This window comes from Aegilops tauschii, chromosome 5 (assembly GCF_002575655.3).
Source record: "Aegilops tauschii subsp. strangulata cultivar AL8/78 chromosome 5, Aet v6.0, whole genome shotgun sequence".
Lineage (NCBI taxonomy): Eukaryota > Viridiplantae > Streptophyta > Magnoliopsida > Poales > Poaceae > Aegilops > Aegilops tauschii.
The window spans coordinates 54,735,168-54,756,464 of record NC_053039.3 but is presented as its reverse complement, the minus strand read 5'-3'; the positions used below and the strand labels follow the sequence as shown (position 1 = coordinate 54,756,464).

Genomic DNA, 21,297 nt, shown 5'->3' with positions numbered 1-21,297 from the left:
AGTTTACCACAGACCTTCGGGTCCATAGTTATTAGCTAGATGGCTTCTTCTCTCCTTTTGGATCTCAATACAATGTTCTCCCCCTCTCTTGTGGAGATCTATTCGATGTAATCTTCTTTTGCGGTGTGTTTGTTGAGACCGATGAATTGCGGGTTTATGATGAAGTTTATCTATGAAGAATATTTGAATCTTCTCTGAATTCTTTTATGTATGATTGGTTATCTTTGCAAGTCTCTTCGAATTATCAGTTTGGTTTGGCCTACTAGATTGGTTTTTCTTGCAATGGGAGAAGTGCTTAGCTTTGGGTTCAATCTTGCGGTGCCCTTTCCCAGTGACAGTAGGGGCAGCAAGGCACGTATTGTATTGTTGCCATCGAGGAACACAAGATGGGTTTTTTTTATCATATTGCATGAATTTATCCCTCTACATCATGTCATCTTGCTTAAGGTGTTACTCTGTTCTTATGAACTTAATACTCTAGATGCATGCTGGATAGCGGTCGATGTGTGGAGTAATAGTAGTAGATGCAGGCAGGAGTCGGTCTACTTGTCTTGGACGTGATGCCTATATACATGATCATACCTAGATATTCTCATAACTATGCTCAATTCTATCAATTGCTCAACAGTAATTTGTTCATCCACCGTAAATACTTATGCTCTTGAGAGAAGCCACTAGTGAAACCTATGGCCCGGGTCTATCTTTACCATATTAATCTTTCAACACTTAGTTATTTTCATTGCTTTCTATTTTACCTTGCATCTTTATCATAAAAGTACCAAAAATATTATCTTATCATTTCTATCAGATCTCACTCTCGTAAGTGACCGTGTAGGGATTGACAACCCCTTATCGCGTTGGTTGCGAGGATTTATTTGTTTTGTGTAGGTGTGAGGGACTCGCGCGTAGCCTCCTACTGGATTGATACCTTGGTTCTCAAAAACTGGGGGAAATACTTACGCTACTTTGCTGCATCACCCTTTCCTCTTCAAGGGAAAACCAACGCAGTGCTCAAGAGTCAACATACCAAGTACCCATCACAAACCCTTATCTCCCGCATTACTTTATTTGCCATTTGCCTCTCGTTTTCCTCTCCCCCACTTCACCCTTGCCGTTTTATTCGCCCTCTCTTTTCCGTTCGCCTCTTTTTCGCTTGCTTTTCGTTTGCTCGTGTGTTGGATTGCTTGTTTGTCACGATGGCTCTACCTAGACTCGGTGATCTTCACCTTAAAAGGTTGGAAGAGATCGAAAGCAATGTCAGGAGTTTTATGGTTTTACAATTTGAGCATAATAATTTCTTTAGAAACGCGCTTAAGGAACAAAAGAGCTTTATGAGTTATATGAATAAAGAACTCGATGATATGTCTAAATAATTTGATGGCTTGAGATCCCAAATTGCTCGTCTTGAGAAGTTGATAGCTGAAATATCGGATAAGCAGGCCACCTTAGTTAATAAGATGGCCGCTAAACCGGATTTCTATGAAAATAAAGATGAATATCTAAAAGTTATTGATGTGTCCCCTATTAAATCTTTGTTTTGCAATATGAATCTTGATAATGATGGGACTGAATATGATCCACCTTTACCTAGAAGGCGTTCCAAAAATTCGGAGTTTTTAGATCTTGATGCTAAATATGATAAAAGTGGGATTGAAGAAATCAAAACGTTAGATGTTAATGAACCCACTATTTTGGATTTCAAGGAATTTAATTATGATAATTTCTCTTTGATAGATTGTATTTCCTTGTTACAATCCGTGCTAAATTCTCCTCATGCTTACAGTCAAAATAAAGCTTTTACCAAACATATCGTTGATGCCTTGATGCAATCTTATGAAGAAAAGCTTGAGTTGGAAGTTTCTATCCCTTGAAAACTTTATGATGAGTGGGAACCTACTATTAAAATTGAAGATCATGAGTTCTATGCTTTATGTGATTTGGGTGCTAGTGTTTCCACTATTCCCAAAACTTTGTGTGATTTGCTAGGTTTCCATGATTTTGATGATTGCTCTTTAAACTTGCACCTTGCGGATTCCACTATTAAGAAACCTATGGGAAGAATTAATGATGTTCTTATTGTTGCAAATAGGAACTATGTGCCCGTAGATTTTTTCGTTCTTGATATAGATTGCAATCCTTCATGTCCTATTATTCTTGGTAGACCTTTCCTAAGAATGATTGGTGCAATTATTGATATGAAGGAAGGGAATATTAGATTCCAATTTCCATTAAAGAAAGGCATGGAACACTTCCCTAGGAAGAAAATAAAATTACCATATGAATCTATTATGAGAGCCACTTATGGATTGCCTACCAAAGATGGCAATACCTAGATCTATCCTTGCTTTTATGCCTAGCTAGGGGCGTTAAACGATAGCGCTTGTTGGGAGGCAACCCAATATTATTTTTAGTTTTTTTGCTTTTTGCTTATGTTTAGGAATAAATATTTGATCTAGCCTCTGGTTAGATGTGTTTTTATGTTTTAATTAGTGTTTGTGCCAAGTTAAACCTATAGGATCTTCTTGGATGATAGTTATTTGATCTTGCTGTAATTTCCAGAAACTTTCTGTTCACGAAAATAATTGTTAAAAATCACCAGAACGTGATAAAATACTGATTCCAATTGATGCTGATCAATAAGCAAATTGTCTAGGTCTTCCTATTTTGGATGATTTTTTGGAGTTCCAGAAGTTTGCGTTAGTTACAGATTACTACAGACTGTTCTGTTTTTGACAGATTCTGTTTTTCGTGTGTTGTTTGCTTATTTTAATGAATCTATGGCTAGTAAAAGAGTTTATAAACCCTAGAGAAGTTGGAATACAGTAGGTTTAACACCAATATAAATAAATAATGAGTTCATTACAGTACCTTGAAGTGGTCTTTTGTTTTCTTTCGCTAACGGAGCTCACGAGATTTTCTGTTAAGTTTTGTGTTGTGAAGTTTTCAAGTTTTGGGTGAAATTTTTTGATGGATTATGGAACAAGGAGTGGCAAGAGCCTAAGCTTGGGGATGCCCATGGCACCCCCAAGATAATCTAAGGACACCAAAAAGCCAAAGCTTGGGGATGCCCCGGAAGGCATTCCCTCTTTCGTCTACTTCCATCGGTAACTTTACTTGGAGCTATATTTTTATTCACCACATGATATGTGTTTTGCTTGGAGCGTCTTGTATGATTTGAGTCTTTGGTTTTTAGTTTGCCACAATCATCCTTGCTGTACACACCTTTTGAGAGAGCGATACATGATTTGGAAATTATTAGAATACTCTATGTGCTTCACTTATATCTTTTGAGTTATATAGTTTTGCTCTAGTACTTCACTTATATCTTTTAGAGCACGGTGGTGGATTTGTTTTATAGAAACTATTGATCTCTCATGCTTCACTTAGATTATTTTGAGAGTCTTAAATAGCATGGTAATTTTCTTAAATAATCCTAATATGCTAGGTATTCAAGATTAGTAAAAACTTTCTTATGAGTGTGTTGAATACTAAGAGAAGTTTGATGCTTGATGATTGTTTTGAGATATGGAGGTAGTGATATCAAAGTCGTGCTAGTTGAGTAGTTGTGAATTTGAGAAATGCTTGTGTTGAAGTTTGCAAGTCCCGTAGCATGCACGTATGGTAAACGTTATGTAATAAATTTGAAACATGAGGTGTTCTTTGATTGTCCTCCTTATGAGTGGCGGTCGGGGACGAGCGATGGTCTTTTCCTACCAATCTATCCCCCTAGGAGCATGCGCGTAGTGCTTGGTTTTTGATGACTTGTAGATTTTTGCAATAAGTATGTGAGTTCTTTATGACTAATGTTGAGTCCATGGATTATACGCACTCTCACCCTTCCATCATTGCTAGCCTCTTCGATACCGTGCATTGCCCTTTCTCACATTGAGAGTTGGTGCAAACTTCGCCGGTGCATCCAAACCCCGTGATATGATACGCTCTTTCGCACATAAACCTCCTTATATCTTCCTCAAAACAGCCACCATACCTACCTATTATGGCATTTCCATAGCCATTCCGAGATATATTGCCATGCAACTTTCCACCATCCCGTTATCATGACACGTTCATCATTGTCATATTGCTTAGCATGATCATGTAGTTGACATAGTATTTGTGGCAAAGCCACCATTCATAATTCTTCATACATGTCACTCTTGGTTCATTGCATATCCCGGTACACCGCCGGAGGCATTCATATAGAGTCATACTTTGTTCTAGTATCGAGTTGTAATCATTGAGTTGTAAATAAATAGAAGTGTGATGATCATCATTTTCTAGAGCATTGTCCCAAGTGAGGAATAAAAAAAAGGAGATAAAGGCCATAAAAAAAGAGAAGGCCCAAAAAATGAGAGAAAAAGAGAGAAGGGACAATGTTACTATCCTTTTACCACACTTGTGCTTCAAAGTAGCACCATAATCTTCATGATAGAGAGTCTCTTGTTTTGTCACTTTCATATACTAGTGGGAATTTTTCATTATAGAACTTGGCTTGTATATTCCAACAATGGGCCTCCTCAAGTGCCCTAGGTCTTCGTGAGCAAGCAAGTTGGATGCACACCCACTTAGTTTCTTTTGTTGAGCTTTCATATATTTATAGCTCTAGTGCATCCATTGCATGGCAATCCCTACTCCTTGCATTAACATCAATCGATGGGCATCTCCATAGCTCATTGATTAGCCTCGTTGATTTGAGACTTTATCCTTTTTTGTCTTCTCCACATAACCCCCATCATCATATTCTATTCCACCCAAAGTGCTATGTCCATGGCTCACGCTCATGTATTGCGTGAAGGTTGAAAAAGTTTGAGATTACTAAAGTATGAAACAATTGCTTGGCTTGTCATCGGGGTTGTGCATGATGAGAGCATTCTTGTGTGACGAAAATGGAGCATGACTAACTATATGATTTTGTAGGGATCAACTTTCTTTGGCCATGTTATTTTGAGAGGACATAATTGCTTAGTTAGTATGCTTGAAGTATTATTATTTTTATGTCAATATGAACTTTTATCTTGAATCTTTCGGATCTGAATATTCATACCACAATTAAGAAGAATTACATTAATTATGCCAAGTAGCATTCCATATCAAAAATTCTGTTTTTATCATTTACCTACTCGAGGACGAGCAGGAATTAAGCTTGGGGATGCTTGATATGTCTCCAACGTATCTATAATTTTTTATTGCTCCATGCTCTATTATCTTCTGTTTTTGACATTATTGGGCTTTATTATTCACTTTTATATTATTTTTGGGACTAACCTATTAACCGGAGGCCCAACCCAGAATTGCTGTTTTTTTTTCCTATTTCAGAGTTTCGCAGAAAAAGAATATCAAACAGAGTCCAAACAGAATGAAACCTTCGGGAACGTGATTTTCGGAACGAACATGATCCAGGAGACTTGGACCCTAGGTCAAGAAATAAAGGAGGAGGCCACGAGGTAGGGGGGTGCGCCTACCCCCCCAGGCGCGCCCTCCACCCTCATGGGCCCCCTGTTGCTCCACCAACGTACTCCTTCCTCCTATATATACCTACGTACCCCCAAACGATCAGAAACGGAGCCAAAAACCTAATTCCACCGCCGCAACCTTCTGTACCCACGAGACCCCATCTTGGGGCCTGTTCCGGAGCTCCGCCGGAGGGGGCATCGATCACGGAGGGCTTCTACATCAACACCATAGCCCCTCCGATGAAGTGTGAGTAGTTTACCACAGACCTTCGGGTCCATAGTTATTAGCTAGATGGCTTCTTCTCTCTTTTTGGATCTCAATACAATGTTCTCCCCCTCTCTTGTGGAGATCTATTCGATGTAATCTTCTTTTGCGGTGTGTTTGTTGAGACCGATGAACTATGGGTTTATGATCAAGTTTATCTATGAACAATATTTGAATCTTCTCTGAATTCTTTTATGTATGATTGGTTATCTTTGCAAGTCTCTTCGAATTATCAGTTTGGTTTGGCCTACTAGATTGGTTTTTCTTGCAATGGGAGAAGTGCTTAGCTTTGGGTTCAATCTTGCGGTGTCCTTTCCCAGTGACAGTAGGGGCAGCAAGGCACGTATTGTATTGTTGCCATCGAGGATAACAAGATGGGGTTTTTATCATATTGCATGAATTTACCCCTCTACATCATGTCATCTTGCTTAAGGCATTACTCTGTTCTTATGAACTTAATACTCTAGATGCATGCTGGATAGCGGTCGATGTGTGGAGTAATAGTAGTAGATGCAGGCAGGAGTCGGTCTACTTGTCTTGGACGTGATGCCTATATACATGATCATACCTAGATATTCTCATAACTATGCTCAATTCTGTCAATTGCTCAACAGTAATTTGTTCACCCACCGTAAATACTTATTTTGCAGTTTAAGGTGTCTGTTCGGGCCGCTTTTTTCAAGCAAAACTGTAAAGTGACTGTTATTTTGCAGTTCGGCGCAATATAAGGGGTCTGTTAGAGATGCTTTAACAACGTGTTAAGTTGGGGAACTGGTGGCATGGAATGAGATGTATATAATCCCACGTTGGCTATTTTAGGTGTTTTCTCTCAAATTCTCGCTATTAATTCTCAAGGAACACCTTTTTTCTCGAATACGCACGAGTGTGCGTATCATTCATTAAAGAAGAAGCGGGAAGACTCCCAAGTCCACAGTTACAACAATATGTACATGCCGAGTTTACCCGACACCATCATGCAAGCCTAGCCGCTACTCCTCATGATCTACCCTACCAACGTCCACCTGAAAACCCAAAACATTGCTTTTCATGAGGCCAGCTTTAGCCCACAAGGTCCCCTCCTCTCTTATCCTAAGAATGATCACACGTAGAGATGGCGTTGCACCGTTGAACACAATGTCATTGCGGTGTTTCCACAGCATCCCACATCCCAAGGAGGCATTTAGCCCGAGTCGACTTGCGGTCCACAGAGCATAGATCCTGCCTGGAGCACCAATCGGCAAGGCCTTCATCCAGAAGGGGTTCAAATTCCTGCCTGCCTGTGGTTGCTCCCATCCAATGCCAAACTTGCTTGGCAAAGACACAACCCACTAGTAGATGTTCGATGGTTTCTTCATGTTGGTTGCAAAGAGGACATGTGTCTTGATGCGGCAATCCGCGGCGTGCCAAGCGATCGGACGTCCAACAACGGTTCTTGAGGGCCAGCCAAGCGAAAAAGCGGCACTGAAGCGGTGCCCTCGATTTCCAGGTGAATGCCGTTGAAGGTGAGACCTCAAGCCCCAAAAATCGAGCGTCGTATGCAGATTTGGCCGAGTATTGGCCATTCCTTTCCCAGGACCAGGATACGGCGTCGTCAATGCCGGGAGCCAACTGGCAGCCGTCAATCATCTGCGACAGTCAAAGGAATTCGTGCAGCGCCTGAGGAGAGAGATCTGGGCCGATGTCGCTAGCCCAACTGTTGTTCTGTAGCGCGTCACAGACCAGCTTCGTCCTCCTGATCCGGTCCGGTACCAGATTATGCACCGATGGAGCGATTTCCTGGATCCTCCAGCCATTGATCCATCTAGCATCCCAGAAGAGAGTGCAGCTGCCATTGCCCACCGTAGTGCAGGTTGCAGCCTGCACCAATTGTAACGCCTCAGGCGGGACCAGGATATGAAACTCAGACCAAGGCCTACTGGTGTCTGCCCTTTGTAACCAAGCCCAGCGAGCCCGCAACGCCTTGTTGAGCCAATGCAAGTTTGGGGTCCCTAAGCCGCCTGCCCATTTAGGTCTATAGACCATCTCCCAAGCAACAGAGCAATTGCCCCCTTTGGCATCCTTCTTACCACACCGCAAGAAGCCACGACAGATTTTGGCAAGGGCAGCGAGCGTCTTAACCGGGAGATCAAGTGCCAACATGGAGTGCACCGGGATCGCACAGAGCACCGACTGAATAAGGAGCAACCTTCCACTCTTCGGCATCATGGCAGCTGTCCACCGGGGCAGACAATCGCCCACCCGATCCACCAGAGGTTGCAGCTGGGCTGCACTCTGCTTTCTAAGCGTCAAGGGCAGCCCCAGGTATTTGCACGGAAATGGGACAGCGGGACAACCCAGCATAGTGGATAGCAAGTCAGACTCCTCTTGAGAACACCTGATGGGCAGCGCAGCGCTCTTGGCCATGTTCACAATTAAACCGGATGCTTGTCCGAATAGATGTAGGATCGCTCTGCAAGTTGCAGCCTCAAGGTAGTTCGGTTTGATGAAGGCCACAACATCGTCAGCAAACATCGAGATACGTTGGCGCAATCCCGAGCGAGCCAGAGGGGCTAGGAAGCCCTCGGCCGTAGCAAACTGAAACAGGGCTCGAAGCGGCTCCATGCAAAGGATGAAAAGCATGGGCGAGAGCGGATCACCTTGTCTGAATCCTTGACATGCCAAGATCGGCCACTAGTACAAAAAGGGCCTTTTGTCCTGGTTTATAAGGGCCTTTAGTCCCGGTTCTGGAACCGGGACTAAAGGGTCGTTACTAAAGCCTCCCCCTTTAGCCCCGGTTCTTACATGAACCGGGACTAAAGGCCGTCCAGGTTGGTAACACCAACCGAGACTAAAGGAAATTTTATGATTTTTTTTTTCAAATTTTTTTTTGAATATTTTTTTTATTTTCAAATTTCTGAATTATTTTAACCTCTAATCTCTAATCACCACCCCTCATCACTACTCAATTTAACCTCTAATCTCTAATCACCCCTCATCATTCCAAATCATCTAACTTCCCGGACGGTCACCCATCCTCTCACTACTCCAGCCTGAGCACGCTTAACTTCCGGGTTCTATTCTCCCTCGTTTCCAAGTCTGCACTTGTTGTTTTCCTGACAATAGTAAGATGTCAATCCTATTAACCCTCAGGAATTTAGCTTGAGCATGAAGTCACACATTTCACTGTTTGAGTTTGAAACTATTGTTTTAAAAAACAATAATTATTTAGTAACACTAATATTTCTTGAATAAGTAGTTTGACCACAGTTTGACCAGATTTGACCAAAATTCAAAGAAATTGAAATAATTATTTAGTAACACTAATATTTCTTGAATAATTAGTTTGACCATTGTTTGACCACATTTTGACCAGATTTGACCAAAATTCAAAAAAACTGAAATAATTATTTAGTAACACTAATATTTCTTGAATAAGTAGTTTGACCATAGCTTGACCACAGTTTGACCATAGTTTGACCACAGTTTGACCAGATTTGACCAAAATTCAAAAAAACTAAAATAATTATTTAGTAACACTAATATTCTTGAATAATTAGTTTGACCACAGTTTGACCACAGTTTGACCAGATTTGACCAAAATTCAAAAAAACTAAAATAATTATTTAGTAACACTAATATTCTTGAATAATTATTTAGTAACACTGATACTTCTTGAATAAGTAGTTTGACCATAGTTTGACCAGATTTAACAAAAATTCAAAAAAAAACTGAAATTTGAGCATAACTTTTTTTCCTTTTAGAATTTGAGGATTCTAAAAATTTGCAAACAGGTCGTAGGCTGTCAAAATCGGATGCGGATTTTCGTGCTGAACATTTTGATATATTATACTCTTTTTTTCTGACATTGTATGCAAAAGTTATAGCCGTTTTACATTTTCCCTACACTTTTTGCAAAACATGTCCAAATTTAAGTTTTTAAATTTTCCTAACTAGTACATGTAGTAACATAACTACATCTGGAAGGATTTTAATTTTTGAAGTTTTTATCATTTTCTTTTGCTTTTTACAAAACTGAAAAGGCGATCCGCGGGGGGGGGGGGGGGGGGGGTAGAGTTTGAAAATGGGACCTTTAGTACCGGTTCGTGCCATGAACCGGTACTAATGCCTCAAGCCCCATTAGTACCGGTTGGTGGCTCGAACCGGGACTAAAGGTCTAACCTTTAGTACCGGTTGGTGCCACGAACCGGTATAAATGGGCATCGCACCCTTTAGTCCCGGTTCGTGTCTCAAATCGGGACTAAAGGGTTCAGGTGAACCGGGAATAATGCCTTAGCCGAACAAACCGGGACCAATGCTCACATTAGTCCCGGTTCGTGACTGAACCGGGACTAATGTGAATATTGCCCTGTGACCAAAGCCCTGTTTTCTACTAGTGGGCCTAGGCACCCGTTTATCATGATCCGCGTGGAAGAAGTGGCCAAGAGTCCACAGATCCACATCATCCACCTCTTTCCAAAGCCTAGTCTCTGCATGACCTGGAGTAGGAACGGCCATTGGATGGAGTCGAACGCCTTAGTGATGTCAAGCTTTAGAGGTGCCGAAGGAATCCGTAGGGCATGAAGCCGCCTGGCTGTACATTGCACAAGCATGAAATTGTCATGGAGTGTTCGTCCCTTGACGAATGCACTTTGGTGGACACCCACGAGCTTCGGCAGCTCCACTGCAAGCCTTGAGGCTAGGATCTTGTCAAAGATTTTGATCGGACATTTCACCAAGCTAATAGGCCGAAAATCTTTTATGTCCACGACTCCAGCCACCTTTGGAAGCAAAGACACCAGCGCCTTATTAATGGCGGCCACCCCCCTCATATCTCCCCGGTGAAAGAACTCTAACGCACGCATGAAATCCTCCTTAATGATGTGCCAGCAAGTAACGAAGAAACGGCCAGTGAACCCGTCCGGGCCAGGCGCTTTATTGAGGGGCATCAGCTTGATGATCCTTTCCACTTCTTCCATGGTGAATGGCTCCTCGAGGCTTGAAAGATAAAGCGCCTAACACCTAACACAGGTTTGGACTAATAATCTACTTCTCAAGCCTAACCCCCTTGTAACGCGTGTCTGTAAACTCATATTCACTTTCCCCAAGGTAGCCAAAAATGATACTCGAATGTCGTTGAATCGCGTCCGGATTTGTGTTCTCTTTTTGGATGGGCGTATTTTTTTCATAGGTGTTATCTGGATTTAACTCCTTTTTAAAACTTGTAGACATGCATGCAGTCACTTAGATTATGCCCACACTTGAACCAATGTGTCGATGTGTGCGTCTACTAATAAATCTCATTCATTGTGAGCATGATGATATTTTAGTTTTGATCATGACAAGCCTTCATCCATGCATGTCTGCCTTCTGTCAACTATAGTACATAGATGGTCAACACGGTTTAATGCTTCATGTTTTATGTAGATATCAATGAGTGCAAGCAGCCACGGTTACATCCATGCTTTGGCAAGTGTACCAACATTGATGGGTCTTTCGATTGCACGTGCCCACGAGGATTCAAAGGCAACGCCACCCAACCTAATGGATGTGTCAAGTCTATAAACACAAGTGAGCACCATTGTACTTAGCTTTTACCTTCCTTAAGATCACAATATATATAGTTTTAGGACAAATACTCACTCCATTCTCAAATGTTAGTCCTTTTAGGTTTGCTCAAGGTAAATGATCTTTAAATTTTACCAAGTCCATGATAATATTGCCAATATCTATAACAAAAAGAACTAGCTTCATCAATCAATTATTACACAAGTTGTCATGATGTTTTTTTTGTGTCAAAGACTGTCAAAGATATATTTTTAAATAAACCTACAATGACTAACATTTTGGAAATCATTCCTTCTCAATTATATTTACAAACTCCCTCTTATTGTCTTAAATGCAACTAGTATTTTTCGTGTGAGTTAGCTCTGTGTATTAGGTCCTGAGCCATGAAAAATAAGGTAGGCTACATGAATAAGAATCTTTATCAGCTACGCAATGCAGATGCAATTCACATTTCTACCAAGAAATTTAGATTGTAAAAATATATTATGGCAAGTGCTGACAACCTCGAAATAAAGCAACTGTCTCACACAACCGCATAAGAACGGAGTCACACAATGGTATAAGAGTGGAATAGCGTCATCATTCATACAAAATATAAGGAAAAAATCCATAACAACATGCACATTTTTTTAGGTCCATACAAAAACAAATACTAAGTCCATCCAGAATATATTTATGGTTAAACATTCCGTGACATTAATGATCAAGGTAGTACAAAGAACACCAGAAGTGTTTCCCGCAAAAATAAACATTCCATGAGATTATATAATTTAACACTCACACTAATAGATAATTCTAGTCCAAATTTTGTAAAAAAAAAGGTCAACACTCTCTCTGGTTGAACACTCTTTTTGCATCATTTTCCTTGTGATCCCTATGGGACTTTGGTACCTAACCAGCTATCGTACTTGCCAAAGTTAGTTACTGTCCCTATTTATTCTTGGGTTACTTGAATATGCAATCATTTTTTCTCAATCATTTGAACTTGAGTATTAGGTCATGATCCATGCAAAATAAGGTAGGCTGCATGAATAAGAAGCTATTATCAGCCATGCAATGCAGATGCAATTCACATTTCTGCCAAGAAATTTAGATTGTCAAAATATATTATGGGAAGTGCGGATAACCTCGAAATAAAGCAACTGTATCACAGAACCACATACAAACGGAATCACGCAATTGTATAAGAGTGGAATGGCGTCATCATTCATAAAAAAATAAGAAAAAATCCACAACAACATGCACATTTTTAGGTCCATAGAAAAACAAATAAGGCAATCCAGAATATATGTACGGTTAAACATTCCATGACATTAACTATCAAGGTAGTACAAAGAACACTAGAAGTGTTCCCACAAAAAAATGTTCCATGACATTATACTATAATTTAACACTTGCACCAATAGATAATTATAGTCCAAAATTTATAAGAAAAGAAAAGAAAAGAAAAGAAAGGTCAACACTCTCTCTCGTTGCACACTCTTTTTGCATCATTTTCCTTGTGATCGACATGGGATTTTGGTACCTAGCCGGTTATCGTACTTAGCAAAGTTAGTTATTGTCCCTCTGTTGGGTTACTTGAATATGCGATCATTTTTTCTCAATCATTTGAACTTTTAGAAATCGGAATCTAGTATAACCAACTGATTATAGGTCTACCAGACCCACAACTGGTATCTCTCCCATTACCTATTTGAGTTATGTCATCACAAACCCTAAACGCACGCTCCACCGACTTTTTTTTTGCAGGTTTAATCATTGGTTTATCAGCTTCTAGTGGCCCAACTATTCTACTTTTATTTCTTGGCTCAAAGATAATAATCCACAAGATTAAGCATCAAAGCGGAAAAAAAAGTTGAGAAAAAAGTTCTTCAATCAAAATCGTGGACAACTGTTGCAACAATTGGTATCACATAGGTCAGACATTGCAGAGAGAATGATCATCCCTCTAAGTGAGCTGCAAAAGGCCACAAACAACTTCCATCCAACTCGTAAGCTTGGTGGTGGAGGTCATGGTACTGTGTACAAAGGAATTTTGTCAGATTTGCATGTTGTTGCCATCAAAAAGTCAAATATTATGGTCAAGAGAGAGATTAACGAGTTTATAAATGAAGTTGCCATACTCTCACAGATCAATCATAGGAACATCGTAAAGCTTTTTGGATGTTGCCTTGAGACAGAAGTTCCTTTGTTGGCTTTATGAGTTCATTTCCAATGGAACCCTATGTGATTATCTTCACAAGAAACCACTAAGATCAATATGTTGGCAAGACATATTAAGGATTGCAACCGAAATTGGCAAAGCTCTTGCTTACCTTCACTCGGGTATTTCCGTCCCCGTAATACATAGAGATATCAAGTCTACCAATATACTTCTTGATGATGCATTGACAACAAATGTGTCTGACTTTGGAGCTTCAAGGCACATTCCCAAGGACCAGACATGGATAACAACCGCGGTGCAAGGCACTTTAGGATATTTAGATCCCACATACTTTTACCGTGGCCGGCTAACAGAAAAAAGTGATGTTTATAGTTTTGGAGTAATTCTTATTGAGTTGCTTACAAGGCAGATGCCAACTATGTACAGATCATCTAAAGGTGATGGACTTGTTGCACAATTCATTGAACTACATGCAGAAGATAAATTGGTAGAAATACTAGATTCACAGGTCAGGGAGGAGGGAGGTAGCCAAGTTGAAGAAGTACCACTCTAGCTGTGTCATGCACAAAGCTAAGAGTAGAGGCACGACCAACCATGAGGTCAGTTGAGATGACACTAGAATCCCTTCAAGGACCTAAGGAGCATGATCGGCTTAGGGATGATTTGCAAGCAGAAACAAATGAGAGGAGTTATTCGGCAACAAGATATACATCGCTTATAAGGACAAACTTAGAGAACATGAGTAGGCAATCTAGTCAAGAAGTAGAGTTTGTGCTGTCCGCGAGCTACCCTCGATAGTCGTGCTTAGAGTTTACATGTGAATGAGTTGTCTGCTTGTTGTTTGTTGTATAACATGTGTTCAAATATGTGTAGAATATTATGTGTACGAGTTCTACTGCGGTTAGACTTGTAATAAACGAAGGGTTATCTGTTAGAGTAGAACATGTGTAACCCGAGCTTATTATATAAGGGCAAATAGACTAGACATAAACTGATAAGTTGGACAAATATCACGAGACGGACGGGCCGGGTACTCGTGGCAGGGGTAGACGGGCCTTTCATAGCGTGGTGGTCGAAAACCTGTCTGATGGCCTCAGCGGGCTTATAGGTGTTGTTACATATGGGGAGAAGCGTTTGTGGTCATGCCCGGGGATAAGCCATGTCGATGAACCTCGTTAATAAATTTAGGTGTTGTTTCTTGTATTTGTGTGATTACTCGTCTTCAACGGATCGACGTGATTCTAACAACATGCATATATGACATTGTGGTGAACTGTAGCATGTCTATGATGTCAAAATACTTGTCAGTGATGTGTTCTATCACAAGCGGAGGTAAAAATTAGCCGTGATGTTGTCCTGATTCGTCAAATGTATAGTACAGCCAGAACCACTAGGGATATCATATGTGTCGTTAAAGATGCGTTGTGTTGTGCTAGCTGCAAAGAACTTTAAATATATGAGTATCTCCAACACAAGCCTCTTTTTCCAATAAGATAACGGAACACTAACGCCCACAGGTGTAGGCATTTTCCAACTCGCCCACACGCCTGGATGGTCGTTGATTGTCTTTTGCACGAATCTTGACACGAAAAGGTGGATTTGATGTGCCACGTAAGACGGGGCTGGTGTGTGGGCATTGGAGAGTTTGCCCACACGTCCCGCACCATGCTGTTTGCCAGCTGCGCTGTGTGGGCGAACTAGTTTCTGCCCACACAGCTACCACCTAGTCCATTCGCGTGTGGGCGAACTGCTTTTTCGTCCACACGACACTCCTAGGTTGTGGATGGCAACTGCAGTTACGCGAACGTGGCAACTAGGTAAACAAACATGAGAACTGTGATTTTTTGATAAACGGCAACTGCAGTTGCGCATACGTGGCAACCAGATAAACACACATGGCAACTGTGATTAACCATACATGGCAACTATGGTTGGACCACACGTGGCAACTAGGTAAACACACATGACAACTACTGTTTGACCATATGTGACAAGTAGTTAATCACACACGGCAACTACGGTTTGATTACACCCGGCAACTACCATAAATTAGACATGGCAACTATAGTTAATCAAAACAGATAGAGTTGCCATGTTTTTACAACTAGACTTGCCATCCCGGATAACTACATCTGCCAACCAGGATGACAACTAAATCGTTATCCCGCGGGTACCTAACGTAGCTGCGCCAGGACGTGTGGGCATTTTTGCTTTGTGCCACACGCGCGGGGTGGAGATGAGTAGTACTTGTTGGACGTGTGTCACGAAGTAGCCGCGCCCCATGTATGGGCAATTCTAATGTCCGCCCACACACAGCCCGTGTGGGCTGCCTCCTGCTTACACCACACACGGTGTGTGGGCGCATGTCTAATATACCACACGTGTGATGGATATCGGCGTCCTATAATAGTGATATTGAAAGAGTTGTGCCGAAATATCTGCTTAAGCTGAGCCCCAATCCGCCAAAAAAATATTGTGAAGCCCCAGTAATATACATTTTTGAATATATTATTTCTTAAGATAGCACAATAGTATACATTTATACGTGTCAAAACTAAAATAAACAGAATGGTGACATTTCCCGCACAATTGCCCGAGGCACCTGGCTAGTTAACCAAACCACATAAACAATAACCAAACACATAAGCCACAAAAAATATTGCGGTGAAAAAAATGCCACAAAACTAATAGAAGAATCAGGCAGGTGTCTCTCCACTGGGGTAGTAATTCGATGTATTCGAACTCAAGACTGGGTGCTTTTTTGTGATAGATTTGGTTGGTCACAACCCGCCGGAGAACGGGATGGACGTGCCGGCGAGCCAGACGTCGCCGTCGATGAAGGACCCCACGGTGAAGGTGCTGGCCTCGGACGCGCTAATGACGCCGCGGTACCCCATCCACGACACCCGGCCGGACGTGCCGGCGCCGGGCCCCGTGTTCTGGTACTCGGCGTAGTAGAGCGTGTCAAGCGCGAAGGTGCCGTCCCACGCGAGCCAGCCGGCGGGGTCGACGACGCTGTCGAGCTCCGACTGAATGAACACGGTGCGCGAGTACTGCTTCCACGGTCGGCCGAGGTAGGTCCTGAAGCTGGACTGCACGGCGGCGAGGTCGGAGGCGGCGGCCACCTTGCACTTCTGGACGGAGATGCCGGTGTTCTGGTTGGGGTCGGTCCGGCCCTGCGCCGTGTAGATGTTGCTCTGGTTGGGGAGGGGCCGACGCGCGTAGAGGTTGCAGCTCTGGAGCACGGCGGCGGAGTTGCCGAAGACGAAGTCGATGGTGCCGTAGATGTCGCACTCGCGGAAGAACTGCCGGAGCGAGTGCACGTAGAGGGTGTCCTGGTAGCCCACGAAGCTGCACCGGTAGAAGGCCGAGAGGTCGGCGCCGACGCGGAGCGCCACCGCCTGGTGCTTGGACGGGCCCGCCGCGTTCTCGATGGTCAGGTCGCGGGCCAGGAAGTTGCTGCCCACCACAGCTGCAAATGTACGTTAGTTATTATGCCGTGAAAAAGGTCGACTCCAACATATGCATGTGGAAAATCCTACCTCAAGATGCAACCGCATATGCTTCTATTATGCTACTTCAAATATATTTTTCCAACTATATATACAATAATGGGGTACAATGAATCATAAGTATTTTCAGTTTCAATTTATATCATTAATTGGAATATTAATGTTGTGAAAAACAATTCTCGTTGAAATGCATTGCACCAATTTTTAAGTGGCAATGCTTAGCGTACCATCTTGACTGGTACTATCATAGACTGTTATCTTGATTGGGTGCTATCATAGACTAGTATCATATACGCAACCTTCTTCGGTGCATTTAGATTTTTCACATGCAAAAACCACAAGGAATGAACAGGCCGTCTCTTTCCTCAGCTTAATTGGGTTTCTGGGCCATCCAATTCCACGTCCACGTCCACGTCCTGCCAGAACGGGCGAAGAGGACGGATGAACCGACGCTAGCTAGCTGCATGGAGAGCGTCGCCTCACATGCACATGCATGCCATGCAGCATGTGACCACGCGCAACGCAACAATCACGGCGAGGCCCGCCCGTGTGGTCACCGCCGCGCTCGTCCTACCCTGTTGTTCCACCGACGACGGCAGCGACAAATTGACACCGACTTCCGTGCGCGCCTGCCCTCTCTCTACTGTGCAGTGTGCAGTGCGCGTTGGAGATCGGAACAAAGGGAGCAGCAGCAGCTTGGATTCTTGGCGCAAGCAGACTGATCGGATACGTACGTACGTATGATTAATAGTATATCCTTGGCTTGGCGGGGTACGTTTGGAACAGTCGCAGGGGCGTGCGTTTGCCGCCTGCCGCTGTTACTTGGATTCGATCCAACACATGACATGCTCTTGTGATCTTGTCCTTGTTGCCTTGCTGCAGCCTGCTAATTAACAAGCAGTAGTAATCACGGGCGTCCGGTTAACAGGATGCTTGGTTTCTTGGCATGAGTATGGAGTCGCTTGCTCGGAGAAGACAGAGAAGCGATGAGGATTCATTTGTACGAAACTCGGGCAAATTTCACTTGTCGACGGGGTGTGTAGGTATTATTAGCCAGAGCAGCCGGGTGCCCTATCTTGCTGGCGCGTTGTAACTATTTTCGCATGAGTTTTCTACTAGAAATTAGCCGGACGTTCTCTTCTGACTGACTCTTTTTAACGAATCAAAGCCCTAAGGGCCACGACTCCAAAAAGAGAATAGCTAGGGACACAAATGCGGGGCCGGTTTATATGGTACAGTACTCCATTATGCGTAGTTGATTTTTATTTATTTGCAAATATTATGCATAGTTGATTGGTTGGAGGTAGTTGCGGCATTGCGGTCCATTTGTACAAGCAGCCATGTGCTAGCAATAATACGTACGTACTGGCCAGACAGCTAGTGAGATAGTACTACTACTGGATAGATGCATGGATGGTTAGATTTACATGATTGAATTCCTGAATTTGTGGTGGTGTCCCTAGCGGAGCAAGCGCGGGGAATGCATGTGGGCGGCACGACTCGTTCCTCCGGTATGCATGCATGCATGCATGGTCTGTATAGACAGACAGAGCACGTTTTAATTTCAGGTCCCCTACCACCGGTTGAGTAGAGCCACTGGCACCGAAATGAAACCGAGACCGAGACCAAGCATCGCGCATGCTCCATTTGTTCCGTGCTTCACTTGGCTGGTAAGTCTACTCGTCTAGTGGCGGTCTTGGCAGTTGGCACTGGCCACTGCGCGGTGCGCGCAGAAGCTACCGCGTGGGCCTGCACTTATCGACTGCATGCAGGCACCGACGCGACGCATACAAGGAGGCAAGTTATGGTTCCACCGACATGGATCACGGACGCACTGTACGCACATCAATGCCACTAAATAGTCACTTGGAGCTAGCTAGAGGTGGGACGACGGCGGTGCAGGCCCAGCTAGCTAACTTTGATCTTATCTACCGACCCAGCAGTCATTGCCGGCCGCGTACGCACAGGCACAGCATGCCGCCGCCTGATCCGCAACGCACGCATGGCCACTAGCTATAGGAAGGTGCATGCATGCACGCGCTTTCGCCATGCACTGCCAATGGTGAAGGCATCTATCTCTCTCACCGGCCGGATCTCAGCTTAAAAGCTAGCACATTCGATCGTCGGAACGCCATTACCGACACACTAATGTGTACAGTACGTACTACTAAGATCCAAAACAATAACGTCGTCCGGCGTAACGGTGTGTGCGTTCGACGCTGCACCATTATAGTCCCAGCTAGCCAGCCTAGCTTGCTTGGTGTTTCGAGTTAGCTAACTATACAGGACCGGACCGGACCACGTGCGGTGCAGTTGGTGTGCGTAAATTCGTATAGCAGCCCAGCATTTAGCTCTTGGATATAGGAGTACATGGCATGCATGCCATGGCATGGGGCCGGATATGAATGGGTCGGACCTACGAACGCCACCTTAGACTAGACAACTTACAAAGCAATAATAGTAAATTTAGCATGTTAATCATTCATTCAGTGCAATGCAGTAGTAGTATCACTTACCGACTGTGGCGGAGCGGAAGGTGGTGGAGCCGTCGACGACGTTGAGGCTGGCCTTGATCACCGTCTTGCCCATGCCGTCGCCGATGAACATGAGGTTCTTGTGGCTCTTCCCCACCTCCACGTTCTCCATGTACGCCCCGGCCTTGATGTAGATCACGTACCTGCTCTTCGAGTTGGTCGGCGCCGCGGCCACCGCGGCCGACACCGTCGTGAACCCCCCGCTCCCGTCCTTGGCCACCACCGCGTTCGCCGTGATGCCCGACGCCGGCGCCTGCAGCAGCCGCCGGTCCCCGGGCCTCACCCACCGCGGGAAGCCCCCCTTCACCACCTGCCCGTACCCCGTGAACGGCTGCCGCGCGACGCTCTCCGTTTCCTCCGTCGACGGTGAAGGCTTTGAACCGCCAGTCCCGGCACCGGGCATCTTCTTGGCCATGGCCAGCGAGTTGCTGACCATCCGCGCGATGTGGCGGATGCCGGGCTCCATGTAGCGCCGCACCTCCCCACCCTTCTGGTACGAGAAGCCCTCCAGGCAGGTCTGCTGGTTGGTGATGGCCGCCGAGAGCACCGTCACGGCGTGCTCCATGGTCGGCCGCCTCGCCGCGGACGGCGACTGCAGGTCGGCCGTGGTGGCCACGAGCTCGTCCATGGTGGTGTCGAGGAGCTCCATGCAGTCCATGACGGCTAGGTGGTCGCGCGAGGTGAGGGACCTCCCGTGGAGGTAGGCGGAGCAGTTGGCGGACATGGTGGTCACCTCGGTCTCGGTGCGGTTCACGGCCGCGCAGATGACGTCCGGGAGCGGCTTCTTGTGGAGGTCCGGGATGTCGGCGAGAGTCGACAGGCAGAGCTCCGGGTACAGCGTGCCGTCGCAGTGCGCCGCCGCGGCCGCCTCCGCGGAGGGGTAGAAGGGGGCCGTGCCGGAGGAGACATCGTCGGCCGTGGCTGCGGCGGCGAGTAGTGTGAGGGTGACCGCGAGGAGGACGAGGAGAGGCCTTGGTTTCCCGTGGCAGTACAAGGGTGACATTGTGATGTGGACGACACGACTGCCAGAGACTGTGAGACTGAGTGATAGATGGACGGACCCTAATGGCTAGTGCTTATATGTACTTGTGGTGGAAGGCCAGAATCTTTGGTTTTTGGAGGGAGCTGGCTGCACTGGATGCTCCTAGCCGTTGGATCAAGAAAACTATCCGTGGTCCAGATCAAGGCGTCGGACAGTTGACGAATTAACTCGACATTCCGCTACTACTACTAGTATCGATAATTGCTCCATTGTTGGCCATTGATTGATTTCCTTACAAGATGACACTGACATTCTACTAGTAGTTACCAAACGTACTCTATGCATGCCCTTGATGTTATATTATGAGTTTTTGATGTCATACTATGAGCTTTTTGTAAGTACTCCCTTTGTATCAAAATATAAGATGTTTGTTACTTCATTTGTATCAAACGCGTATTTTTTTTTGAGAATCACCGGGTGTGGGGGGGGGGGGGGGGGGGGGGGAGTTTCCCCACCTGAATATATTACTCAAAGTGGCCAAAATGCCAGAGTGGTGATCCAGTTTGTTAGGGCATATCTCTCTCGATGTAGTTTTGGTGATTGATGACAACATGTTGCGGACTAATTATGTGCTTTGAGCATTTCAGAGATTCATCCTTTGGCACGAGACGATTCTTTCCCCTCGGAGTTTTAATCAAGACGGTGTAGCTCTTTCGTTTCTGTTTTGGTGGACTTGTTTCGTAGGAGTCACCGTACTATCAAGAGGGGGGTCCGCTTTGGTAAGGCTAGGGTGGAATCAACACGTACCCATCCTTTTCACACCCTCTGAGCCTTCCCACTTCG

At 44.4% G+C, this 21,297-nt stretch overlaps 1 protein-coding gene and 1 pseudogene across 1 annotated transcript; one reads left to right on the top strand and one right to left on the bottom strand.

Annotated features, from left to right (window-relative positions):
- Positions 1-10,713: 10,713 nt before the first annotated feature.
- On the top strand, positions 10,714-14,353 carry LOC109744501 (wall-associated receptor kinase 2-like; annotated as a pseudogene).
- A 1,565-nt stretch (positions 14,354-15,918) lies between these two features.
- On the bottom strand, positions 15,919-20,555 carry LOC109744500 (pectinesterase). Its single transcript, XM_020303622.4, has 2 exons — positions 19,455-20,555; positions 15,919-16,898 (listed from the first exon to the last, which is right to left on the bottom strand). Exons 1-2 carry the CDS (start codon positions 20,473-20,475, stop codon positions 16,207-16,209), a joined length of 1,713 nt encoding a protein of 570 aa, XP_020159211.3. The 5' UTR covers positions 20,476-20,555; the 3' UTR covers positions 15,919-16,206.
- Positions 20,556-21,297: the final 742 nt, after the last annotated feature.

What these genes read in the sequence shown, in the direction of transcription:
- LOC109744500 (XM_020303622.4), bottom strand. Translation starts at nt 20,475, where the DNA reads ATGTCACCCTTGTACTGCCACGGGAAACCAAGGCCTCTCCTCGTCCTC. An exon ending in CTTCCGCTCCGCCACAGTCG is followed by an intron (nt 16,899 to 19,454) that starts GTAAGTGATACT and finishes GTACATTTGCAG; the next exon opens with CTGTGGTGGGCAGCAACTTC.